This window comes from Schistocerca americana, chromosome 5 (genome assembly GCF_021461395.2).
Source record: "Schistocerca americana isolate TAMUIC-IGC-003095 chromosome 5, iqSchAmer2.1, whole genome shotgun sequence".
Classification (NCBI taxonomy): Eukaryota; Metazoa; Arthropoda; class Insecta; order Orthoptera; family Acrididae; genus Schistocerca; species Schistocerca americana.
The window spans coordinates 72,385,271-72,408,588 of NC_060123.1; the positions used below are offsets into that span (position 1 = coordinate 72,385,271).

Here is a 23,318-nt window from a genome sequence, read left to right on the forward strand (position 1 = left end):
CCTTGCCTCTGGCATCGACCAGTAGAGTGTTACCATGCGGATGTACAGGCCCTCCAGTAATGTGGCGTAAGGCCGTCGCATTGATCGTGGATTAAGTTGAGAAATAGGGTTCCGAAGCCAAAAAACCGGGGAATAAGTTGGTGTATTGGAATCCTCAAAAAACAACCGGCTTTGAGAAAAAAGTTTATTGTATTGCTCATTCAATGCCGTTTGTACACATAAAGGACATAGTCTAACTCAGTGTGTCTGACATGCAAGGAATACAGGCACACTACAACTATATACGTAAGCTACAGACTCCAGGGCCCCAAGTTTGCTCATTTCAGAAGGCCAACAATAACTACTGTACATAAGGGCGACCTCACATGAATACTCCCGCTCTCGATTTGCTTCCAAACTTCCACTGGCAGCTGGGAAGCACCGTCAACGCTAGTTGCCCTGCTCACCGAACTCTCACTCAGCTCTGTGCGCCGGCAAATGAACACCTGATCCGACAGAGGGTCTCCCTACCATAGCCAGTGGCAAACTTCAGGAAGTAGTGTCAACCTAGAAAACCTACGCAAAATACTGCCACGCCTGACACAAGGTCATATTTAAGAAACACCAACTGTTGCTGATGAACTGCAAGTTTCGATCAGCTGATCATCATAAGAAATGATTATCTTATAGGGTTGTTCTAAAAGAAGGAGCAGATTTCAAGAATTCATTTATCAATCCTTGAAATAAGATACGTATATGAGTCGGCGATCACATTTATTCTTTAATATGATTGTCCATCTTGACGGCTCTTTATTACAAAATTCAAAATATTAGCGGTTTCGGCTTTCTGACATATTCCGGTCTGTTTAAACAAAATTGAAAAACATTAGTTGAACTTGAAAGATACAATATGGACAAAGGACAGGTCTACTGATAAAAATCTAACAGTAGGTAATGAAGATGACATGGCTGACGGCCATAATACGAGGGTTGTCCGGAAAGTAAGTTCCGATCGGTCGCGAAAGTGAAACCACAACGAAAACCAAAAACGTTTTATTTGCAGCAGTTAGGTACACCTTCCACCTACTTCTCTATATAGTTGCGTCTCCAAACTCGAGTGTTGTTGTAGTGTTGTATCAACTTCCCAATATCCTAGTCATAGAAAGCAGCCACCTGTGCTTTCGGCCAGTTAAATGCAATGGTCTGCAGCTGTGGGAAAATTTTGTCTTCATAGACAGCGGTTCGTGTGACCAGAGATGAGACTCAGGAGGAGCCAATTGTGGGTGATCAAACACTTCTCATCGGAAGCGCTGCAGGAGCGTCTTCATTGCCCCTGCAATGTGCGGCCGAGAATTGGCATGAAGAAGAAACTGCTCGGCAGTTGTGTTATGTGGGTTGCATCGCACACGCGAAATCTCTAACCAGGCCCTCATACTTGGGCGGGAAACGCTATTCCCTACGCATCTTTACGTTTTCACTGTTCACTCAAAACTGGAAAGAGCGACGCGACACGATCGATGGGCACACTGGGGACACATATGTGCAAAGCTTTACCGGATTTTCCCAGTGGTTTCCAATTCGCGACGGATCGGAACTTAGTTCCTGGACAACCCTCGTATACCGGTAACGTAAGCACCATCCGGATACGATATCAGCCGGCCGGAGTGGCCGTGCGGTTCTAGGCGCTACTGTCTGGAACCCAGCGACCACTACAGTCGCAGGTTCGAATCCTGCCTCGGGCATTGATGTTTGTGAGGTCCTTAGGTTAGTTAGGTTTAATTAGTTCTAAGTTCTAGGCGATTGATGACCTCAGAAGTTTAGTCGCATAGTGCTCAGAGCCATTTGAACTATTTGATTTGATACGATATCAACTTCAATGTTTAGTACACTCATGAGCATGAAAATTCTACTTTAAGTTACCGAATCGACGATGCTGGACATTTATGTTACCTCATAATTAGCGCTATCTGCTGACTATAGTTTGCGTTACCCTGTATAGGATAATCTCAGGTCATTGTTAGCACTCGCTCGTTTACCTGCGTGAACAAAACGATGATGTTGGTATTGGTATCAGTATACTCTCTCTCGCACGTAGTGGGCGGCTGATACGTAGACATTGTTATGTACTGCTACATTTTTTCTGTAAATTACCCATCAGCCATATTACACTACTGGCCATTAAAATTGCTACACCAAGAAGAAATTCAGATGATAAACGGTTATTCATTGGACAAATATATTACACTAGAACTGACATGTGATTACATTTTCACGCAATTCGGGTACATAGATCCTGATAAATCAGTACCCAGAACTACCACCCCTGGCCGTAATAACGGCCTTAATATGCCTGACCATTGAGTCAAATAGAGCTTGGATGGCGTGTACAGGTACAGCTGCCCATGCAGCTTCAGCACGATAGAACAGTTCATCAAGAGTAGTGACTAGCCAGTCGCTCGGCCACCATTGACCAGACGTTTTCAATTGGTGACAGATTTGGAGAATGTCCTGGCCAGGACAGCAGTCGAACATTTTCTGTATCCAGAAAGGCCTGTTCAGAACTTGCAACATGCGGTCGTGCATTATCCTGCTGAAATGTAGGGTTTCGCAGGGATCGACTGAAGGGTACAGTCACGCGTCGTAACACATCTGAAATGTTACGTCCACTGTTCAAAGTGCCGTCAATGCGAACAAGAGGTGACCGAGACGTTTAACCAATGGCACCCCATAACATCACGCCGTGTGATACGCCAGTATGGTGATGACGAATACACGCTTCCAATGTGCGTTCACCGCGATGTCGTCAAACACGGATGCAACGATCATGATGCTGTGAACAGAATGATTCATCAGAAAAAATGACTTATTGACATTCCTGCACCCAGGTTCATCTTTAAGTACACCATCCCAGGCGCTCCTCTCTGTGATGCAGCGTCAAGGGTAACCGCAGCCATCGTCTCCGAGCTGACAGTCCATGCTGCTGCAAACGTCGTCGAACTGTTCGTGCAGATGGTTGTTGTCTTACAACCGTCCCCATCTGTTGACTCAGGGATCGAGACGTGGCTGCACGATCCGTTACAGCCATGCGGATAAGATGCCTGTCATCTCGACTGCTAATGATACGAGGCCGTTGGGATCCAGCACGGCGTTCCGTATTACCCTCCTGAACCCACCGATTCCACATTCCGCTAACATTCATTGCATCACGACAAACGCAAGGAGCAATGTCGCGATACGCTAAACCGCAATTGCGAGAGGCTACAATCCGACCTATATCCAAGTCGGAAACGTGATGGTACGCATTTCTCCTCCTTACACGAGGCATCACAACAACGTTGCACCAGGAAACGCCGGTAAACTGCTGTTTGTGTATGAGAAATCGGTAGGAAACTTTCCTCATGTCAGCACGTTGTAGGCGTCGCCACCAGAGCCAACCTTGTATGAATGCTCTGAAAAGCTAATCATTTGCACATCACTGCATCTAGTTCCTGTCGTTTAAATTCCGCGTCTGTAGCACATTATCTTCGTGGTGTAGCAATTGTAATGGCCGGTAGTGTAAATCTGTTGTCTTCTATTAGAGTTATTCCATTTCGTTTTAACATCTGATAACGGTTAAAAGTCGAAGGCGATGATATTGTCAATTTGTATTATAAAGTGTGATCAAAATGAACAATTATTAATATACACTTATTCCTCGCATACTGGAAATAGCAGAAGCACAGCTCCAACCTTCCATGGCAGTAAAAAGTTGATATTGGAAGGCTCAAACTGTTATTCGCTGTATGTGTGCGCGATGTGGCGCATGACGATGATTTCTTACCACGTACCAATCAACGGGTCTCTAGTTATCGACTACGCAGCTTTAGCGATTCGATATCTCAGATCTTGGAGAGTGGTAGCGATATTTGAGATGGAAACACTCTCTTTTATGTACCCCCACAGATGAAAATCGCAGAAAGGAATGTCTGGCGACCTGAAAAGCCACCACCCATAAAACTGATTTTATTGTCCTGCCTGTCCGATCCAACGTCCTGGAATGGTGTTTTTCAGGCAAGGCCAGGCGTAGCAGGAGAAGTATGGCGACGCGTCACGATGCATGAATTTGTGTCAGTTCCTTTAGAGTTGGACGAAGAGCCATTATCTAGCTTGTCTAGATAAGAGATTCCTGTGGTAGAGCTGACAGTAAAACGGAATGGTCCATAAACTTTGTTTACAAAAACGGGAAATAGGGAATTATCCTTCGGAAATTCCTGCCGAATGACGACCGTTCGACTTTCAGTTGCCCAAAATCCAGTATTATAACTATTAAGCACACCAGAAGCATTAGAAGTGGATTCACGTGAAAAAAGTAATCGTTCATAAAGATTGCCCTCATTCACGTCCTCTACAAATACAGTGCAGCATGGAAACCATGTAGTTGTGAGGAAGCAAAGCTTCTAATCTACATATGCATCCACACGATTACTCGGCAATTCACATTTAATATAATGGCAAGCGGTTCGTCTGATCACCTTCTAGCTATTTCTCTACCGTTCCACTCCCGAATGGCACGCGGGATAAGTGATCACTTCAATCTTTCTGTGTGAGCTCTGATTTCCTTATTTTATTCTGATGATTATTTCTCCCTGAGAAGGTGAGTGCCAAAGAATATTTTCGCAATCGGAGGGGAGAGATGATCATTGTAAGCTCACGAGAAGCTCCTGCCTTTGTTTTATTTATTGCCACCCAAAGTTATGTATCATACCCGTAGCACTCTCTCCCCTGTTTTGTGATAGCGAAAAACGGGCTGCTCCATTCTGAACCTTTTCGATGTTCTCCGTCAGTCCCATCTGATGCGCATCGCCCACCTCACAGCAATACTCCAGATGAGGTGAGAGAAGTGTGACGTAAGCAGTGTCTTAGTAGATCTGTAGCACTTCCTTCTGGCCATAAATAGCAATCTTCGGTTTGCTCTATCCACATCATTATCTATGTGATCGCTGCAATTTAAATTATTCATAAATGTAATTCTTACATTTACAGCCTTTAGATTAGTGTGAAGAATTGTAGGACTGAAATTTAACGGATTTGTTTTAGTACCCATGTGTAAGACTTCACACTCTTCATAATTTAGTTCCAACTGACACTTATTGCACCGTACAGATATGTTATCTAAATCATTATACATTTGGTTTTGATTATCTGAAGACTTCAAGAGATCCTAAATGCCTGCTGCTCAGATTGTCTCCAATGTCAGTTATGTATATCAGGAAATGCTGAGGGCTTGTTACACTTCCTTGGAGAACGTTAGATATTACTTCTGGTTTACTCGGTGACTTCCCGGCAATTACTACGAGCTGTGTGCTTTGTGAGAGGAAATTACAGTCCAATCTCACAACTGTGGCGATAATCCTCAGGCACGCGGTTCGGCTAAGAGAATCTTGTAAGCATTCTTTAACTCATGCAAATAAAGAACTGGTTGTGTTTCGCAAGAACGATATTTCCTGAATCCATACTAATTTCTTCGAGGTAATTCACAATGTTCGAACAAACTATACGTTCCAAGTTCCTACTGAAAATCGACGTTAGTGATAAGGGTCTGAAATTCAGCGAATTACTCTGTCTCTTATGTATTGGAGTGACTTGTGCATCTTTCCAGACTTTAGGTACGGATGTTCCTATGAGTGAGCGTTTGTATGTGACTGATAAGTGTGGAGCTGTTGCGTCAGCATTCACTATAAGAAAGCTGACTGGTGTACAATCTCGACAGGAGATTTAAATTTCTTCGCCGAATTGAGGTTACTTACTTCTACGTTACTCAAGCTGGCAGCTGTAGACTCGAATTCTTGAATATTTACTTCGTCTTCTTTGGTGAAGAAATTTCGGAAAAGCATATTAAGCAAATCTGCTTTGTTAGCACAGTCACCAGTGATTTCACCATTGTTATCGCAGAGCGAAGGTATTGATTGCGTCTGTGCAAACTATTAAAAGCATCTCGCATTGAAGTTCCAGCTACATTTCGAGCTTCTGTAAAACTCAGCCGATCTTGGGTATCTTGCGGTTTTCTGTAAGTTTGACATGTTTTCTTCGTTCCTTCTAAAACAGTGATCTGTCCCACTTCTGCGTACCATGGCGGATCAGTACCATCTCTAATTAATTTATGTGGTATACATCTGTCAATTGCCGTCGATACTATTCCTTTTAATTCAAACCACAGCTTGTCTAAGCTTTCGTAGTCAGAGCGAAAGTAGTGGAAACAGATTTTTAGAAGGACGTCAAGCGTTTTTTTTTTTTTCTTTTTTGTTATACTGATGTACTTCGCTTTTGGTTTTGGTAGTTTGGATGTTACGGTATTCAGTCTTGCTACAGTTGCATTGTGGTCACTAATCTCTGTATCCGTCATGATTCTCCCCATGTACTCAGGATTATTTACTGCTAAGACATAAAGTATGTTTGGTCTACCATTTACACTCAAAGTGGGCTCCTGAAGTAATTGCCCGAAATACGTATCTGAGAAAGCATTCAGTATAATCTTGGACGAAGATTTATGTCTGCCAGCGGCTTTAAACATGTATTGTTTCAAACAAATAGATAACATATGCCAGTAACTATTGTTTGTACAGCTTCTGATGTAGTCGCTGCTTCAAAACACTTCATGACGTTGAGGGGTTCTATGATCATTGGTTGGAGGTGTTGTGGAGTTCCAAAAGTTCTCTTTGTAAGTCGTACTGACGGGCTCGACATTTTCATCCGGTTGCATATACAACCACCTTGTTCAAATTTTCCAGCTCTTTGTTGAATTGTCGACGAAATGCACTTAGCGTATTCGCAATGTAGTCTACTTCTCGTAACTTCAGGACTCTAGACTATCGTATCTGCGGTGTCGTCATTTTCCTACAAAGAGGCAACAGCACCACTGCGGTATTTAATTGAAATTTTTTGAGGTCTGCTCAAAACTTGTAAGTATTCTCTGTCTGTGATCTTTGGCGCTATGTTTCTGTATTTGGTGTTTTGTCAGACGTAAATTCTTGAACTCTGCAACTTCTTTTCTGAATACCCATCCATTTTAACAAACCGGTACCCAATGGTGGGGGTGTCCAACGACCACTCGCTGTCTCTAAACTGCCGACCTCCTCACATCCTGTGTTCTTTCAGTTCCACGTATCAGATCAGTATTATTTGCAATATAACTATGAAAATACACTATACATTCGATGAACTCTGACGGCAGTCGTTGAAATCTGAACTATGATACAGGCAGGTTATAGTTGGTTAATGGGCGATCTTTTGGCCGAATCGTTAGTTGATTGAACAATGTAACGATATATCACGTTACTTTTAGGAGTAATACTCTGGAGAAGGCAGTTAACTGGTGGGGCAGTCATTATTACCATTCTGACACGCTGAATACTTTGCTGAAGTCCTCTCGCGAACGGGGTTAATGATGGTCTGCCTCCACTTCGATGTCGAAGACTCCTCTCAGCTGCAGAAAGTAATTCTGAATGCGATTATCGTTGCTAAGAGATTCCCGGGCCAAGTTAGCGCCGCTCTGAATAAGGAACGAGCTAATTTACCGCGTCTAAGCATTCATGGACTCGCCAGCTTTCCACCTTGGCCCACCTCGGGCCAACTTGCTAAAGTTTTCATGATCCATTAGCATTACGGACGTTGTGCCTCGGCTAGTGAAATGTTCTCCAGCTGCCTCGGCGGCGGGGACCAGAAGATGCCGCCATGGTTTCGCCGGTCTAGCTCCAGGGCCCAGCACCCTCCTGAGGAGCAGTCTACGCCCTGTGTCGACCTCATCTGCATAATAGCCGACCTGCTGGTGTTAATGCTGAACAGCTCCTACGTCTCCGGTACGCAACGGGAACGCCGTGTTCAGTTCACCTTTATGGTGTGACAGGGAACCGAGAAAATTTAATTGGTAATTGCCGAGTAATTGTCGTTCAGATGTGAATTTCACGTCTGCAGATGAATAAGTGTAAGTATTCTCTGAACACTGGAGATTTACATATTATGAGGAAATGGGGGCTACTGAATTATGCATGGTCGGGAACAATCACAAAAAAGGGATACTTAAGGCAGTTTGTGTAGTTCTGGGTGACTGCAGAAAACAATAGTTCAGAAGAACCTATGGTGTTCTCAGAGTTCCAAGAGAAATCGTTTTTCAGTGAACTCCATGTGTGCGGATTGATGTACATAGAGCGTAAGAGGTACGGTAAAACTTTCGAGATACATCTGGTATAGAAAGAAGAACCAAAAGTGTTATCTGATCGTGTGTCAGGAAACATTTCATATCCCTGTTCTAATACTTCTCTACAGTTATTCCTAGCATATTGTTTACGGTAAACATGCAAGTGCATAAATACTATAACAAATGATAGAATTGCCTTTTCGGTAATTGGTGACTGCTTGCAAAGGCCTAAGTTTCTCTGCCTTATCTGTTAGAGCAAGTGTCTTATCTACGTTACGGAGATTCATTTTTATATGAGTCTTAACATCAGTCTGCTACTAACTAACGTATTCTGACAAGTGGACACGAAAAACTTATCTCAACTTTCGGTAAGCTAAAATCACTAATTTTACGTTGTGGGAGCATTTTAAACTTCTTTTCTACAAAACAGAGTGAATGTTTGTGCCGTCTTATTGAAGGATGACAAACCATATACAATCGTTCAAGCATACATCGGTTTATTATAGTACAACTTCAATAAAGAAAGGGGTTCATTGGCATTCTGAGGCACCAATGAATACAGTAAATAGTTGGCTCTAGGGGCGGGGATTGAAGTCATAGACCCAGGACACGGCTGGACTACTGTAAGCTTAAGATTGAAAACTCAAACAACTCGACGCAGCGTATTTTGTCCTCCAAGGTGTGGGGAACAGCATTTGAAGTTTTGACATACTATTTGGTTGTAATATGAGTATTTTAAAAGGTAACAGGAACCAATAATCACTAAACACTACGATTACTCTAATTAATAGGGTTGCAATACACTACAGATCATCATAATTACTAGGGAGTGTTTATTTTACCTCAGTTTCAAGGACTGTATCCTTACCACAAATCGCATCATCTTTTGACCATCGTGTATTAAACTCATCTATGTCTGGTAACGATATTTACGGAGATTATGTACCAGTTTTAAGTTAAAGCATTTCAAATATACTCCTTTGAGAATTTTTGAATACCGTAACCATTTTCTGCTAGTCAGTAGTCGTTCTCCGACTGTCAATACACAAAAGGAAAAGACAAAATATCACCATAGAATATATAGTATTTGCCTAGTAGCTATCTTCGTAATGATAAAAAGACCTCGTTTTTTACCGACGAATATGAAAGCAAGTAATTACATATTCTCCTGTTCTACAATGATTTAGTATATTTAATTATAAGTCTAAACAATAATTCCTTGTTAGAAGTATCCGCATCATCATGTACCTATGAGCCACTCCCAACTCACAGCCAACCCTTCCTCCTGACGCTAAATATGCTAAAGTTTGAAAATGGTTTCCAGTTGTTTTTTTTTAAATTTCTTGAAGGTAATCTGTAAAATTGTATCACATCGTGAATGTAACTATAAAATCTGCAGAAATAGATATTTTTGTCCTAATACAGGCATATATGAACAGTCTAAAACAGAGTTTTGTCTACTCTCAATACATTGGCCTCCACCAGCTGTTTCCTTTCGTATTGTTAAAACATATGTGGAACCGTTTGCAGCACGTACCTTTACGTATAAATTTTCTCTTTGTTACCGTCACGTAAGTATTTAGTTGGCAGGTTTCATACATTCTATAATGATTCTTTTAGATATCTTTGTATCTCGTAGCAGTGTGAAGAACGGCAATTGATGCTCGAAATTGGTTATGAGATTATGAAGTGCATATGTGATTATATATACAAGGTGTTACAGTTAGAAGTACAGATATTTTATATGTTGTTCCTTGATATCTGCAAAGATCAGTGTGCTTGTTATATTCTCTCTCCATCAAACACGGCACAAAACTTACTACCTGTTGTTCTCTGCACAGTCACAAATGCATCACTAAGTGGACTACACCTGCAATGTAGACTAACCATTATGCATCCATGTGTCTACACTTCAGTACCTAACATGCTGTCCAGGGGAAAACAAACATTAATAGGTTACTCTTGGTATGTTCTTGGATGTACTAACACACACACACGCACACATAGTGCTGGTGACTTGGTGTCTGTGGGTGGTCACCCATAAACATTTTATATATCAGGTATTTGTGTTGGTGATTAGGTGACTGAGGACATATCAGATATCTAGAGGTAATTGATCGTGTCATGCGAAACAAGTTTATTAAGGAGGAAGAATTTGCTAACACCTCTGGCGACCCTCTTTCACTTGGTTAAAGCAACACAAAAGTCATATAGACGTTGAAGAGTGTTCATGCGTTTGTCTCCTCTCAGAGGCATAACCTATACAAAAGGACGCCTAGTGTCGCCACGAAATGTTACCAAACATGTAGTCTGTGGCAAAAATTGTTCCGCTTGACATGATCTATTAGCTCTAAGCGTTTGATGCAAATAATTTAAAACATCCTATGTGTATGTATCGCCAAACATTTTGCAAGCTACAAGTGTTTTCAGTACGAACAACTACAGTGTTCTGGTATATTGTGGCGTGAGGGGGCGGTACTCACCGACGACGGTCATGTGGGCGGTCTTGATGTCGGTGTGGAAGAGCGGTGCGTCGGCGGACACCTCGCACTTGTATTCGCCCGTCAGCCGCGGTTGCACGTCCTCCAGCGTCACCTCGCGCTCATCTGAGAGCGACACCTGCCGGCACAGCAACCACATCTCCGCTCTCCTCACTGATCACTTGCAAAGGTGAATGTATAAGGATTCTACACCGTTAGAATTACTGTCGGTCTACCTAACTCTAAATATAGATAAATGTAAATTAATGCAGATGAATAGGAAAAAGAATCCCGTAATGACTGAGTAGTGTAGCCCTTGACACAGTCACGTCGATTAAATACTTGGGCGTAACATTTGCAGAGCGATATGTAGTGGGACAAGCATGTAATTGCAGTTGTGGGGAAGGCGGATAGTCGTCTTCAGTTCATTGGTAGAATTTTGGGAAGAAGTGGTTCATCTGTAAAGGAGACTGCTTATAAAACACTATTACGACCTATTCTTCAGTACTGCTCGAGCGTTCGGGATCACTATCAGGTCGGATTGAGGGACGACATAGAAGCAATTCAGAGGCAGGCTACTAGATTTGTTACTGGTGGGTTTGATCATCACGCGAGTGTTACGGAAATGCTTCAAGAACTCGGGTGGGAGTCTCTGGAGGAAAGGAGGCAATCTTTTCGTGAATCTCCACTGAGTAAATTTAGAGAACCAGCATTTGAGGCTGACTGCAGTACAATTTTACTGTCGCCAACTTATATTTCGCGGAAAGACCACAAAGATCAGATAAGAGACATTAGGCCTAGTACAGAGGCATATAGGCAGTCATTTTTCCCTCGTTCTGTTTGGCCGTGCAACAGGGAGAGAAGATGCTAGTTGTGGTGCGAGGGACCCTCCGCCGCGTACTGTATGGTGGATTGCGGAATATGTATGTAGATGTAGAATCAAGACTTATTAGATGAGAACATACTTACATTAGGCGCTATCAGTGGTCACTTTTCCGTCACCAACTCTAGTAGTGTCTATTGTCTAATATCTTTGATATAGGATGAAGTCTCTAGCGGTAGTTTCGATAGTGATTTCTCTGAATCTCGCATCTGGGAAGTAGCTTACACAATGGCTCTCCTTTTCCACAATCCTTGTTTGCTATGTTAGATCGCTATCCGTCTAGATCATGCAGTGTTTATGGCTGCCTCCTTTTTAGTAGGGTAATACTTACCTATTTCTATTCTGTTTACTCTGCAGCCGAATGTGTACTGATCTGAAACTTCCGGGCTGATTCAAAGTGTGTGCCAGACTGTCATGCAAATCTGGGACCTTTGCCTTTCGCCTGGCGAATAATAAGTCGGTAAAGCTCTTGCCAACGACAGGAAATGAGGCCTGGAGACCTCAAATCTACTTCCCTTTATGTTTTAAAGTCTTAATTCCACCCATTGATTAGCATTTATGTTGTACATGGTTAGCTTAAGATCATTTATGTATTACACTATATATCGGAGTATAAAGACAGTGTTCCGGCTGGGGTGGACGAGCGGTTATAGGCGCTACAGTCTGGAACCGCGGGACCGCTACGGTCGCAGGTTCGAATCCTGCCTCGGGCATGGATGTGTGTGATGACCTTAGGTAAGTTAGGTTTAAGTAGTTCTAAGTTCTGGAACTAGAGCTATTTTTATGAGGACAGTGGATAATTTTATTTCTTAGAATTTGATTTTTGTAAATTGGTTCTCATGTAAATTCAAAGCCGTTACTTTATGTTCAGTGAAGTTGAGTCATAATATGGCATACATGCTTGCTGAATATCTTTCCTTTGTAACATTTCAGCACGTATACTTACGCTGTTTTCTATTATTCGTAATTTATGTATACCTCGTTTATTTTCCTCTTAGAAGCGCTCCATCATGCAGTATTTTCGTCAGTATTTTGTATATTTACATCATACCATAGCGAGTTGCTGTGGTGTAACGTATTTCGCAAGTGTCGTTTTACTTCTTACGGTAAAAGTATGCGGCAAACTGTGTGAATCTCTTGGAGTGCATCCCTACAACAACGCAAGTACACTGCACATTTTGAGGTCAACGTAAGTTTTCATGGAAAACTTACCGCTGATCTAAAGTCATATTTAAGGTATTTAGTTGGATTTAAAAAATTGTCCGTTTTTGAAGACATCCAGAATGGAAGGAAGTTACTAGCGCCATTGTCACCAAATGTCTGCAGGTGTCTCATATCACAGTCTGCTACGTTAGGAGCATTATATAGTTAAGAGGCTTGATACAAAGCAGACACCTATGACCATTAATACAGCCTATTAAGCCGAACTTGTTAGACGTCTTAATACGTGAAGCTTTTCTCCAGATCTGTTAAAGCCTTTCTTCTTGAAATTTATGACTTTATTAAATAAAACTGTAAATGAGAACTCAGAGTGCACTGGTTTGCATCGCGATTAAAACTGACTACTCGCACCGCCCTTGCAAAGCAGCACATGTGCGGAACCACAGGGCTAAAGAGGCGCTTCTGGGAGCAGGTCTCTCTCATCGCGATAATTGCAAGTTAAGGACAGGAATATCTGTTACTCACGTAAAGTCGGGCATTCCTGGAGTCCAGAAATTTAATTCTCTCTCTCTCAGTGCCTCGTTTACACCAGGATTACGTAGCATAAGTAGTCGAAGTGGAAACGGAATGCCAAGTGAATATAGCGGAGCAATTCAGGACCACTTGCGAACGTAAAAGTACTGTCACAGTGTTGCCAAATATTTACACCGATATTGCCAGTTCACATCGAATTTGTGAAGTATACTTTGTTGATTCCCAGAAGGTCTTTTCACGCATAAATTATCCCTAGTCTCGTCTTTTACCTTGCTATCTGCCTCAATTACGATTGTGGGAATGTCTTGTTCGCATAGTTGTAAAGTGCTCACTTTCGAAACCAGTAGCTGCTTTCGAAATCTGTTCCAGTTCTGCTGCAACAGCTGTATCTTATCTCTACTACTTCAATTATTCTGCGAACTTTCACAAGAAACAGTTTCTGATGTTGCTGAGCAACAGTCATACAATAATTTTTAAATGAACCCACAGCCATTTGACTTTAGTGTTGTTTATTTAATCACGAGCCAGGTTTCGGCCTCTTATGTAATTTTCAAGTGACTGAGTTTATGTCATTAATATATATTTCAAGACATCGTGCTCAAAATTTACCATAAAGTCAGTCTCTTGAAAATGGCATAAAAGGCCGAAGCCTTGGTTGTAATTAAACAACAATACAGTCAAATGGCGGTGTGTTCATTTAAGAAGAAAGCGTCGAATCTTAACCTTCTATGTCATATGTCTCCTGGATACCTTGCAGGAGTAGCTATAGTCGCCTGCTTCGTGACTACCAAGTAACATTAACATAAAAATAAGAGAAAGTCTCTAAATAGATTGGAAGTTACTGTCAGTGACACGAATGTTTATTTTGTTCATCATATGGGTATCAAATAAGATGGGGTAAAGTTATGGAAGCACTGAACAGGCTTGTTAACATGAACAATGGTAGTCCGCCCAGATAGCTGAGGGGTCAGCGTGAGAGACTGCCGTACTACGGGCCCGGGTTCGATTCCCGGCTGGGTCGAGGAATTTTCTCCGCTCAGGGACTGGGTGTTGTGTTTTCTTCCTCATCATTTCATCCCCATCCAGCGCGCAGGTCGCCCAATGTGGCGTCGAATGTAATAAGACCTGCATGAAGGCGGCCGGACGTGCCCCGTCAGGGGCCTCCTGGCCAATGACGCCCAATGCTCATTTCCATTTCCACTACGGTAGACCTCGAGGTAGGTATACTCTGTCTGAGGTGAACAGTGTATGGTCTCTTGCTGCTTCTTGACATTTTCGACAAGATTGTGTTTCACACATTTTTAGTTTCGTTAAAAAAAGGTTTTGTGACAAGCTGGACAGAATGTGTGCAACTCATTTACGTTTTGCAATGATGTAAGCTACTGTCAGTTTCAAGCTCTCCCTTCGGAGTATGGTAGCGCAGGTCCACTGACGGCTGGCTGGAGCAGGCTTTGGGTAGCAGTGAGAACAGTCAGCTGTCCACGTAGTTCTTAACATTGAAAGAGCGGTTGCGACCTGGTAATATTGCTGAGATGTCTGGCATCTCATGATTAGTGACACATTTCCGAGACTACTGCTGAAAGATCCTGTTAATTTCTTATAAAATTTTCTTTTCACGCTGATGAGATAATGTGGTCACCTCGTTTATATGATACAGAGAACGCAAATTTATGTTTTCGACCCAAGGAAAGTCATTTGTCACTTATATTTCAACTGGTTTTCTGTGTCATGCTGTAAACTGTCTGCATAACCTACCACCAGAACAATGGCAGAGAGCTAAAGGAAGCAGAGTCGTGTTTGCTCCGTGGCGGCATGTTCACATCTCGTTTGTCTACCCATGAGTATCGCTTCAGTTTCTTTCTTTCCTTTCTTTACATGTAAATAGCCGGAATGGAATTCAGTAACAAAACGCTAAGACAACTTTCGCATTGGACCAAGTGCGTAATATATTTCACTCATAATTAGATTTCTGTTGTTATTGTTATTGTTGTTATTCGTTCACCGGCAAGTACTTTCCTGTCGCTATTACGCACCGATGCACGTGACCGGTGAACCCGGAAGGATGGAAAGTAGGCTGGCCACTAATACAATATATAGCAACGAATTTGCTAGCACAACAATGGTTTACTCTTGGATTAGCTTTTGATAACGGTATCACAACTTGAAACACAAGATTATTATAGGCAATTTTGTTCTGCTGCTGTTCGATTGAGTTGGGCCAATGGGTAAAACAGGTTTTTTTTTCCTTGTCTTTTTCTTTGCAAAGCTACATAAGCTAAAAAGGAAATTCCGGGTAATCAAGTGCGTGTTTCCACTTGATTCAGTACGTTTCGAATACAAATAGTACAGGCCAGGCATATTCGTCTGCTTTACGAAAACCCAGCAACACCATACAAAATAAAGTCACTGGAATGATAAGAAGTGACCATCAGTTACACGGATTTTCATTCTCATCATCATTCGGCGAACCAATAGGAGGGGAAGATTACGAAAGCAATGAACATGCTCGTTACTAGGCATCGTATGTGCATATTTTAAAAAAAATATAAAGGCGCAGAACTGCAGATTGCTCACACATACAGTACAGTTTCTGTGTTAATGAACATAGTTTTCAATTTCTTTTTATCTGAATCCCCAAAAGAATTGATTGATGCGTAGCATCGAATAACTAGTTAACTGCGTTTTTTCTAGCTTCCATTCCCACCAACATATGTCTGCATTTTCGTGCTACCTGTGAAATTCTGTTTCTATGTGGCCCAAGATTGCTGTTAAGCACAGTCGACCGCGAGGTTCCAAGTGTCTGACAGCTTACTGTATCGTTACAGTCGGGGTAAGGAATATTTGCAATTACTTTTTATTGCACTGAAATAAGTTTTCGTTGGAAACTACCGAAGTGAAAGTTTTATTCGCACGAATTTTGGCAAAATTATAAACTTCTCTGTTTCACACGCTGTATAGTGTATGAGAGTAAACTAATATCACTAGAATTGCTATAATTGCTCCGAAACTATATAACGCTGGTGTTAACATCCCCTTCCACGCTAGAAAATTTCAGAAATTGAGTACCAAATTGAATGCCAGAAATGCGGATGGCCTGAAACGTGAAGTTAGAAAATGTCGGGAGATCAAGCTGCGTGAAAGCCCGATGTACTCGCCTATTTACTCTTAGAGCCCGTATAAGAGGAGCACGATAAGTATTTCGAGACATAACTGCTCCTAGCACAGTTAAGATCTGGCAAAAACGTTCTCTGTATTTGGCAACCCTGTGACAGTGCATTTGGTACCGCGAGTGATTGAATTGTTCCGCTAAATTCGCTTGCCATTCCCTTCCACTTCGATGACTTATGTTACACAATTCTCGTCTAACACACTGGACATAAATTTTAAGTTTTTAACCTCAGGAATGACGTAGTTCAAATACGTAGCAACTGTTCTTATCTTTAACATTGCTTTATGAAGCTCAGCGATGGGAGAGAGACCTGCTGTCAGCAACGTCTTGTTAGCGTTAGCGATGCAGAGGAGGTGTGAGTTGTTAGTTCTAATCGCGGTGCACACCAGTACATTCTAGCTTCTCATCTACTGTTTTATGTAATGGAGCTGCCAGAAGAAACTCTTTAACAAAATGTGTAAAAAAAGTTAAACATTATATCTTACCACACGCTCGACTCAGTAATCTGTGTATTGGTCATACACGTTTGTTTTATGAATAAAACGTTACCTCAGTATACAAACATCCTTCAAGAGTTTCGAGTCGACCGGTAAGGATAAGAAAATATATATTGTTCGTCACGTAGGACGCGTATCTCATGGGAATATTTATGAAATGGATGCAGTTTCTTTGTGCTGTATGTATGAAGTAGCAATAAGGCAACTCTGCCGGTATTTGCCGATACCGGCGTTAGCAACTCCCTTCCTCTCTGGCTAGCTTCGACAATGGGCAGTTTTATTAAATTAAAACTAATTCAGCACTTCCGATCAATGTAGAGATCTCCAAGAACCCATAAGTGGACATACAAATGTGCTGTGACAGGGCTTGCACAGCAAGTGTTCACACAGTTCAATGCCTACATTTATCGTGGGAAATCAGTTGTAAAAATTACGACGGAGTTCCTCACTGTGGTTTGACGAAAACAGACGAAATGGTAACAAAGTAACTGCGAGAAGGGTCGCTTCAAAAAGAAAAAGAGAACGAGATAAAATCATCAATAATAACACTAACCAACGTACTTTAATATTCTGATGGGATCACAGACTGTAAAATTAATTTTGATCAAAACTAATATATTGTACATTAGTGTAACACAACGCTCTTCACATTAAAATGGGTCGTCTGCCTCTGTTGGTATCGAAAGTGAAATGCAAATTGTAGACGTATTTTGTGCAGCGTCATTAAACAACAGTAATGTACTCTGCTCACTCCAAAGCAATGCCCCGTAGCTGCTGCCTTCGACAAACGGCGAGGGGGGGGGGGGGGAGGGGGGGGCACTGCCATTCCAGCTGCTGGCAGGTGCTAGCAGATGGGTCCCAAATGTGTCTGCCAAGAAATCTTTCGTAAAAACATTATTCGACTGAGCTGCTTCTTACCAGTGTCTCAGAAGGCAAAGTAGCTGAACTACTATCACACGCAGAAGTTCAGCATTCGGACGAAAGGCACTATGAAAGGCTTAGGATTCGAGCAGTTTCATTCTGTACGATATTGCAGTCAAAAGATGCCGGGCTTTACCTCTACACCATATCGACAGACGTAGCATGACAACTCGAACAGAAGACAAGACGTCCTACAGAAACTGCCGTAGGCTGAAGTGTTTTCAGTTTGTGCAGATAGCTGGGGTATAGAGAATTGTCAGCCTGGCCAAGATTTTTGTTCTGTGTCGCTATCGGCACGGAGTTTGACTCTGCAGCGACCAGCCGCCGGCCAGGTTTTGTGTCAAATGACTGTGTTTATCTGTACAGGTACCGCCTCATCGCTAACAATCGTGGGAAATCAGGCAATTAATTCGTATTTCTTGGTGTTTAGGTGATTTCTTCGTTAAGTGTTATGTTGCGAGCTGCACGTAGGACCAGTGCGTTACTGTCGGTATTGTGACTCATGGTGATGGTTACGTCTCATAGTTCGGTATAATTTGGTATGCTGTTTTCTCATCTTCTGTATGTTCTGATGGCTGTTTATATTCTGTCTTATTTATTCACACGGGCTCATGTGAAATTGTGCAAAATGTGCATGCTATATTTCATATAGATCAAAGTGGTCTTGTTTCCACACAGGAGTATATTCAGATCTGTCTTTCAACAGGTTCATGACTATGTGATTACTTTGCGTGAGCTGTCAGGTCCTTGTTATGACGGTAAGGCACACTGATGTCAGTAGCTGATGGTGAAATCAGCACATGTTTGTGCTTCAATGTCCAGCAGTGTCTTATATTGTACGATGTTCTTACGTATGACCATATTAGAAATTAACCATCCATTACTCGCGCGAAAATTCGTGACATGACCACTCGCGCGGATGACAGGTGTCATCCACAAAGCAAGCGGTCTATTTGATTACTTTTATCGGTATTTATGAGTGATTTTATGATTTTTTATTAAATCCAAATATAATACATGTAATATTTGAACACAGTATGATATATTCTATAGTTTGAGACAGTTGGACCATTCGAAGAACAATCCCTTCAGTTGAATTACTGGCATTAGATGGTCCTTCTGGTTGCTTACCAACGTACGGTTCTAAATTCAAAGTGTAAGCTGTTTTTACATCAACTAAAACAAACACTTCTAACCCATACTTCGCTGGGTTGCTATGGATATATTGCCTGAATGGGACGGGCAGTTTCCTCTAAATGCCAAAAGCAATTGTTCGTGAATAATTGAAGTACCTCTCTAATAGGAGCCAACTTGTCAGTCTCTCTGCGAACACCTCTATCACGAATATTATCAAACCTAAGGCATCTCACCAGAAACCTGAAACGGTTTTCACTTATGCATAAATAACATGATTCAAGTCCGTTTCCCTTTGAGTTGTCCCACAACTTTGGTATACTCTTCCTAGAACATCTTAAAGATCCTCACAGATATAACAAACCAATGAAAGCTCTGATCTCTATCGCATATGTTTCTTTAGCATCCCTTTCCCTAGAGAAGTTACCATGAACTTCACTCATAGATATATTAGTCCTTGTTGCGATAATGCTTATTATGTTTTCATCCAAGAACAAACTCAGAATTTCCGTTTCTGCCTGTTGTATACGAGCTTGATTTTTTGGTCCAGGCAAATGCGTAATAATATTACAAGATCTGCTTCTAACAAAGGATACAAAGGAATTACAGGAACTCAATGGGAAAGCTGAAAATTTGTGGCGTACCGGCTCGCAGCCAATGTCTGTAATTCCTTTGCATCATAATTCATAATGGCTACTGGATCAAAATGATATCTGTTCTTTCGGACGTGTCCGAAAGAGAAGAAACCACACAAACACACACACACACACACACACACACACACACACACACACACACGCATATTAGTTCTCATCGAGACACTTTTCGATTCAGAAGGAAAGCTCTAAGCTCCATTTTCTCCCCTCATGACATCAGGACACCAACCTTAATTCTGAGTTTCATGGCACTCCACATGTTCCACGTAGTGTTAGTAGCACAGGTTCTCTGCAGAAGTATGAACAGTCAGGAAAAGCACTACCATTTCCATTTTTTGCATTGTTTTGTGAATTTTGAGGCGTTAGTTGGTTGCACTAATTCACGTCAACGGTGGTGTACATACTTCCCTTGGATAATTAAATTACTTCAGCTAAATTGTCTTCATAGTCAGTCACCAGTGCAACATTAAAATGTCGTTTAAAGTAATGACAGCAAAACTGGATCCTTCCTTCGAATGAATGAAGTGTCCAGTCTTCCGCAACAAGATTTGCATATGCATAAGAAAATGTTATTGACAGCGAACTAAATGTTAGTGCTGTAACAGGACATCTGAGCGACTGTACCACAGAAACAGTAATAAGAACTTTATGTTCTCTACCGCAGTTCACGTTTGGAGAACAACATTATAACTGTTAAACTCTGGATTATGTTGGATTTTGTATTATATCTGGATGTTCCATATGTACTGTGGATAGGTAAGATCACTGATGAAAAGTACGATAATATTTTTAGCTCCCATATTCATGTAATTGCAAACTTATTGATCTCAAATTGAGGTTGTACTTCTAAAGGTGATACGGACATATTGCCTCGACTTGTTTGACAAGTGTAATGATGAAATAATACAGCTTCTTAAGCCTATCTGGATAGAAAAGGTGGTAGTACCTCATTTCAGACTTACGTTGACATTACACTATTGGCCATTAAAATTGCTAAACCAAGAAGAAATGCAGATGATAAATGGGTATTCATTGGACGAATATATTGTACTAGAATTGACATGTGATTACATTTTCACGCAATTTGGGTGCATAGATCATAAGAAATCAGTACCCAGAACCACCACCTCTGGCCATAATAACGGCCTTGATAAGCCTGGGCATTGAGTCAAGCAAAGCTTGAATGGCGTGTACAGGTACAGCTGCCCATGCAGCTTCAACACGATACCACAGTTCATCAAGTGTAGTGACTGGCGTATTGTGACGAGTCAGTTGCTCGGCCACCATTGACCAGACGTTTTCAATTAATGAGAGATCTGGAGGACGTGCTGGCCAGGGCAGCAGTCGAACATTTTCTGTATCCAGAATGGCCCGTACAGGACCTGCAAGACCTGCAACATGGAGTCGTGCGTTATCCTGCTGAAATGTAGGGTTTCACAGGGATCGAATGAAGGGTAGAGCTACGGGTCGTAGCACATCTGCAATGTAACGTCCACTGTTCAAAGTGCCGTCAGTGCGAACAAGAGGTGACCGACACGTGTAACCAATGGCACCCCGTACCATCACGCCAGGTGATACGCCAGTATGGTGATGACGAATTCACGCTTCCAATGTGCGTTCACCGCGGTGTCGCCAAACACGGATGCGACCATCATCATGCTGTAAACAGAACCTGGATTCATCAGAAAAAATGACTTATTGCCATTCGTGCACCCAGGTTCGTCGTTAACAGCACCATCGCAGGTGCTCCTGTCTGTGATGCAGCGTCAAGGGTAACCGCAGCCATGGTCTCCGAGCTGATAGTCCATGCTGCTGCAAACGTCGTCGAACTGTTCGTGAACATGCTTGTTGTTTTGCAGACGTCCCCATCTGTTGACTCAGGGATCGAGTCGTGGCTGCACAATCCGTTACAGCCATGCGGATTAGATGCCTGTCATCTCGACTGTGCTAGTGATACGAGGCCGCTGGGATCCAGCACGGCGCTCCGTGTTACCCTCCTGAACCCACCGATTCCATATTCTGCTAACAGTCATTGGAGCAGCAATGTCGCGATACGATAAACCGCAATCGCGATAGGCTGCAATCCGACCTTTATCAAAGTCGGCAACGTGATGGTACGCATTTCTCCTCCTTACACGAGGCATCACAATAGCGTTTCACCAGGCAATGCCGGTCAACTGCTGCTTGTGTATGAGAAATCGGTTGGAAACTTTCCTCGTGTCAGGACGTTGTAGGCGTCGCCACCGGCGCCAACCTTGTGTGAATGCTCTGAAAAGCTAATCATTGGCATAACACGGCATCTTCTTCCTGTCGGTTAAATTTCGCGTCTGTAGCACGTCATCTTTGTGGTGTAGTAATTTTAATGGCCAGTAGTGTACATCGTCACATTATCATACACAAATTGAAATTTGCACTACGAATATAATGCCAACAGTAATAATATAAATACATAAAATTAAGTAAAATTTAAAAATGGTTAAGTATTTGTGTTCTCATATGGTAATGTGATATTTAATTAATTTCGTTACAATGAGTTTATGAGAATTTTAAGGTCATATTTACAATATGTTAGTGGACGCTCTCTGAGTACTCAATGATTTTTTACGGTCAAATATGCTTTTTGGAGAGAGACTGAATGGACATATGTACGAAACGCCTATCGAACGAGTTGTGCTTTGATATGTGCTATAAGTGCCGCCACTAGCTGAAACGCTTACACCGTTTTCTGCCGAGACGACACACGTCGAAAATAACGTTAGTTTCCGGGTCACTGTAATTGTTGGGGGACAGATTATTCGTGGTGTTCTCGTTCGGCGGATAGCTGTGCTCCCAGGGGTGACGCTAATTTGTGCAGATTTATGGGTCGTTGAGAGTCTAATTTATGAAACTCCAATCGACACATACATTATTTTCGTTACAGGGTTGTCGCCACCTATTAGTTCTTCAATAAAATGCCAATACGACTGTGTTTTATGCGCCGTTATACAATGTGTCGTGCCCATGGCGTTAATATTTCTAACAGAACACGTAAAATTTTCAAACAAATTGCGCTTGACTTGTTGCATAGTACATATTAGATTAGTTATATATTTCAGTGCACAAGTACGTATGGGCTTCTAAGAGTAGGTTACACATTTCTGAACACGCCAGGCTTACTGTGCAATAACATTGGAGTTTCCAAGTTCCGCATTTCCTACAGAGACACTTTGTAACACGTATTCTCGACTTATTTTGTATCTGTCATGGAAATTCTTTGACTATGCATACATATTTCAGTTATGTAAAATTTTGAAAGATGTTGTTTAAAATATGTTTATGCAATTAAATAACTACTCGAATGCTTGTTATATATTCTACTGTATATTACTTGGTACATAGTTATGGAACGTAGGGTTCAATGTAAAAGATCTGGGGAAGTCTCGCAGCTACGGAAGTAGTCTAGCGGAACGGAAAAGGTGTGGCTAGTGCGCAAGTGGCCACTCGTCCTTTGTGACAGGTAGACAGGTAAGGATTCTGGGCTAAGGAGTGCTATGGCTAACATCTCGCTAGCAGTACTGGACCATTGTGACTCATAGTTTTGGAGTTTTGAGGCCAGAGGAGATTAAGAGCAGTATTTATGGGTATTTGGTGATTTTATTATCATGGCATGGTTTCTGTTCCAATAAAAAAGACAGTTCCGACGCCAAGAAGACCTGTAACATGGCGAGGCCAACAGTAATGCCTCGGCTGCA

At 41.9% G+C, this 23,318-nt stretch overlaps 1 protein-coding gene across 1 annotated transcript in view; it reads right to left on the bottom strand.

Moving 5' to 3' along the window:
• LOC124616212 overlaps positions 1-10,792 on the bottom strand; it is a 335,703-nt gene extending 324,911 nt beyond the window's left edge. The window contains exon 1 of the mRNA XM_047144516.1: positions 10,636-10,792. Within this exon, the coding sequence (XP_047000472.1) occupies positions 10,636-10,792 (157 nt within the window). The remainder of the gene's footprint in view (positions 1-10,635) is intronic.
• Between the last annotated feature and the right edge of the window lie 12,526 nt (positions 10,793-23,318).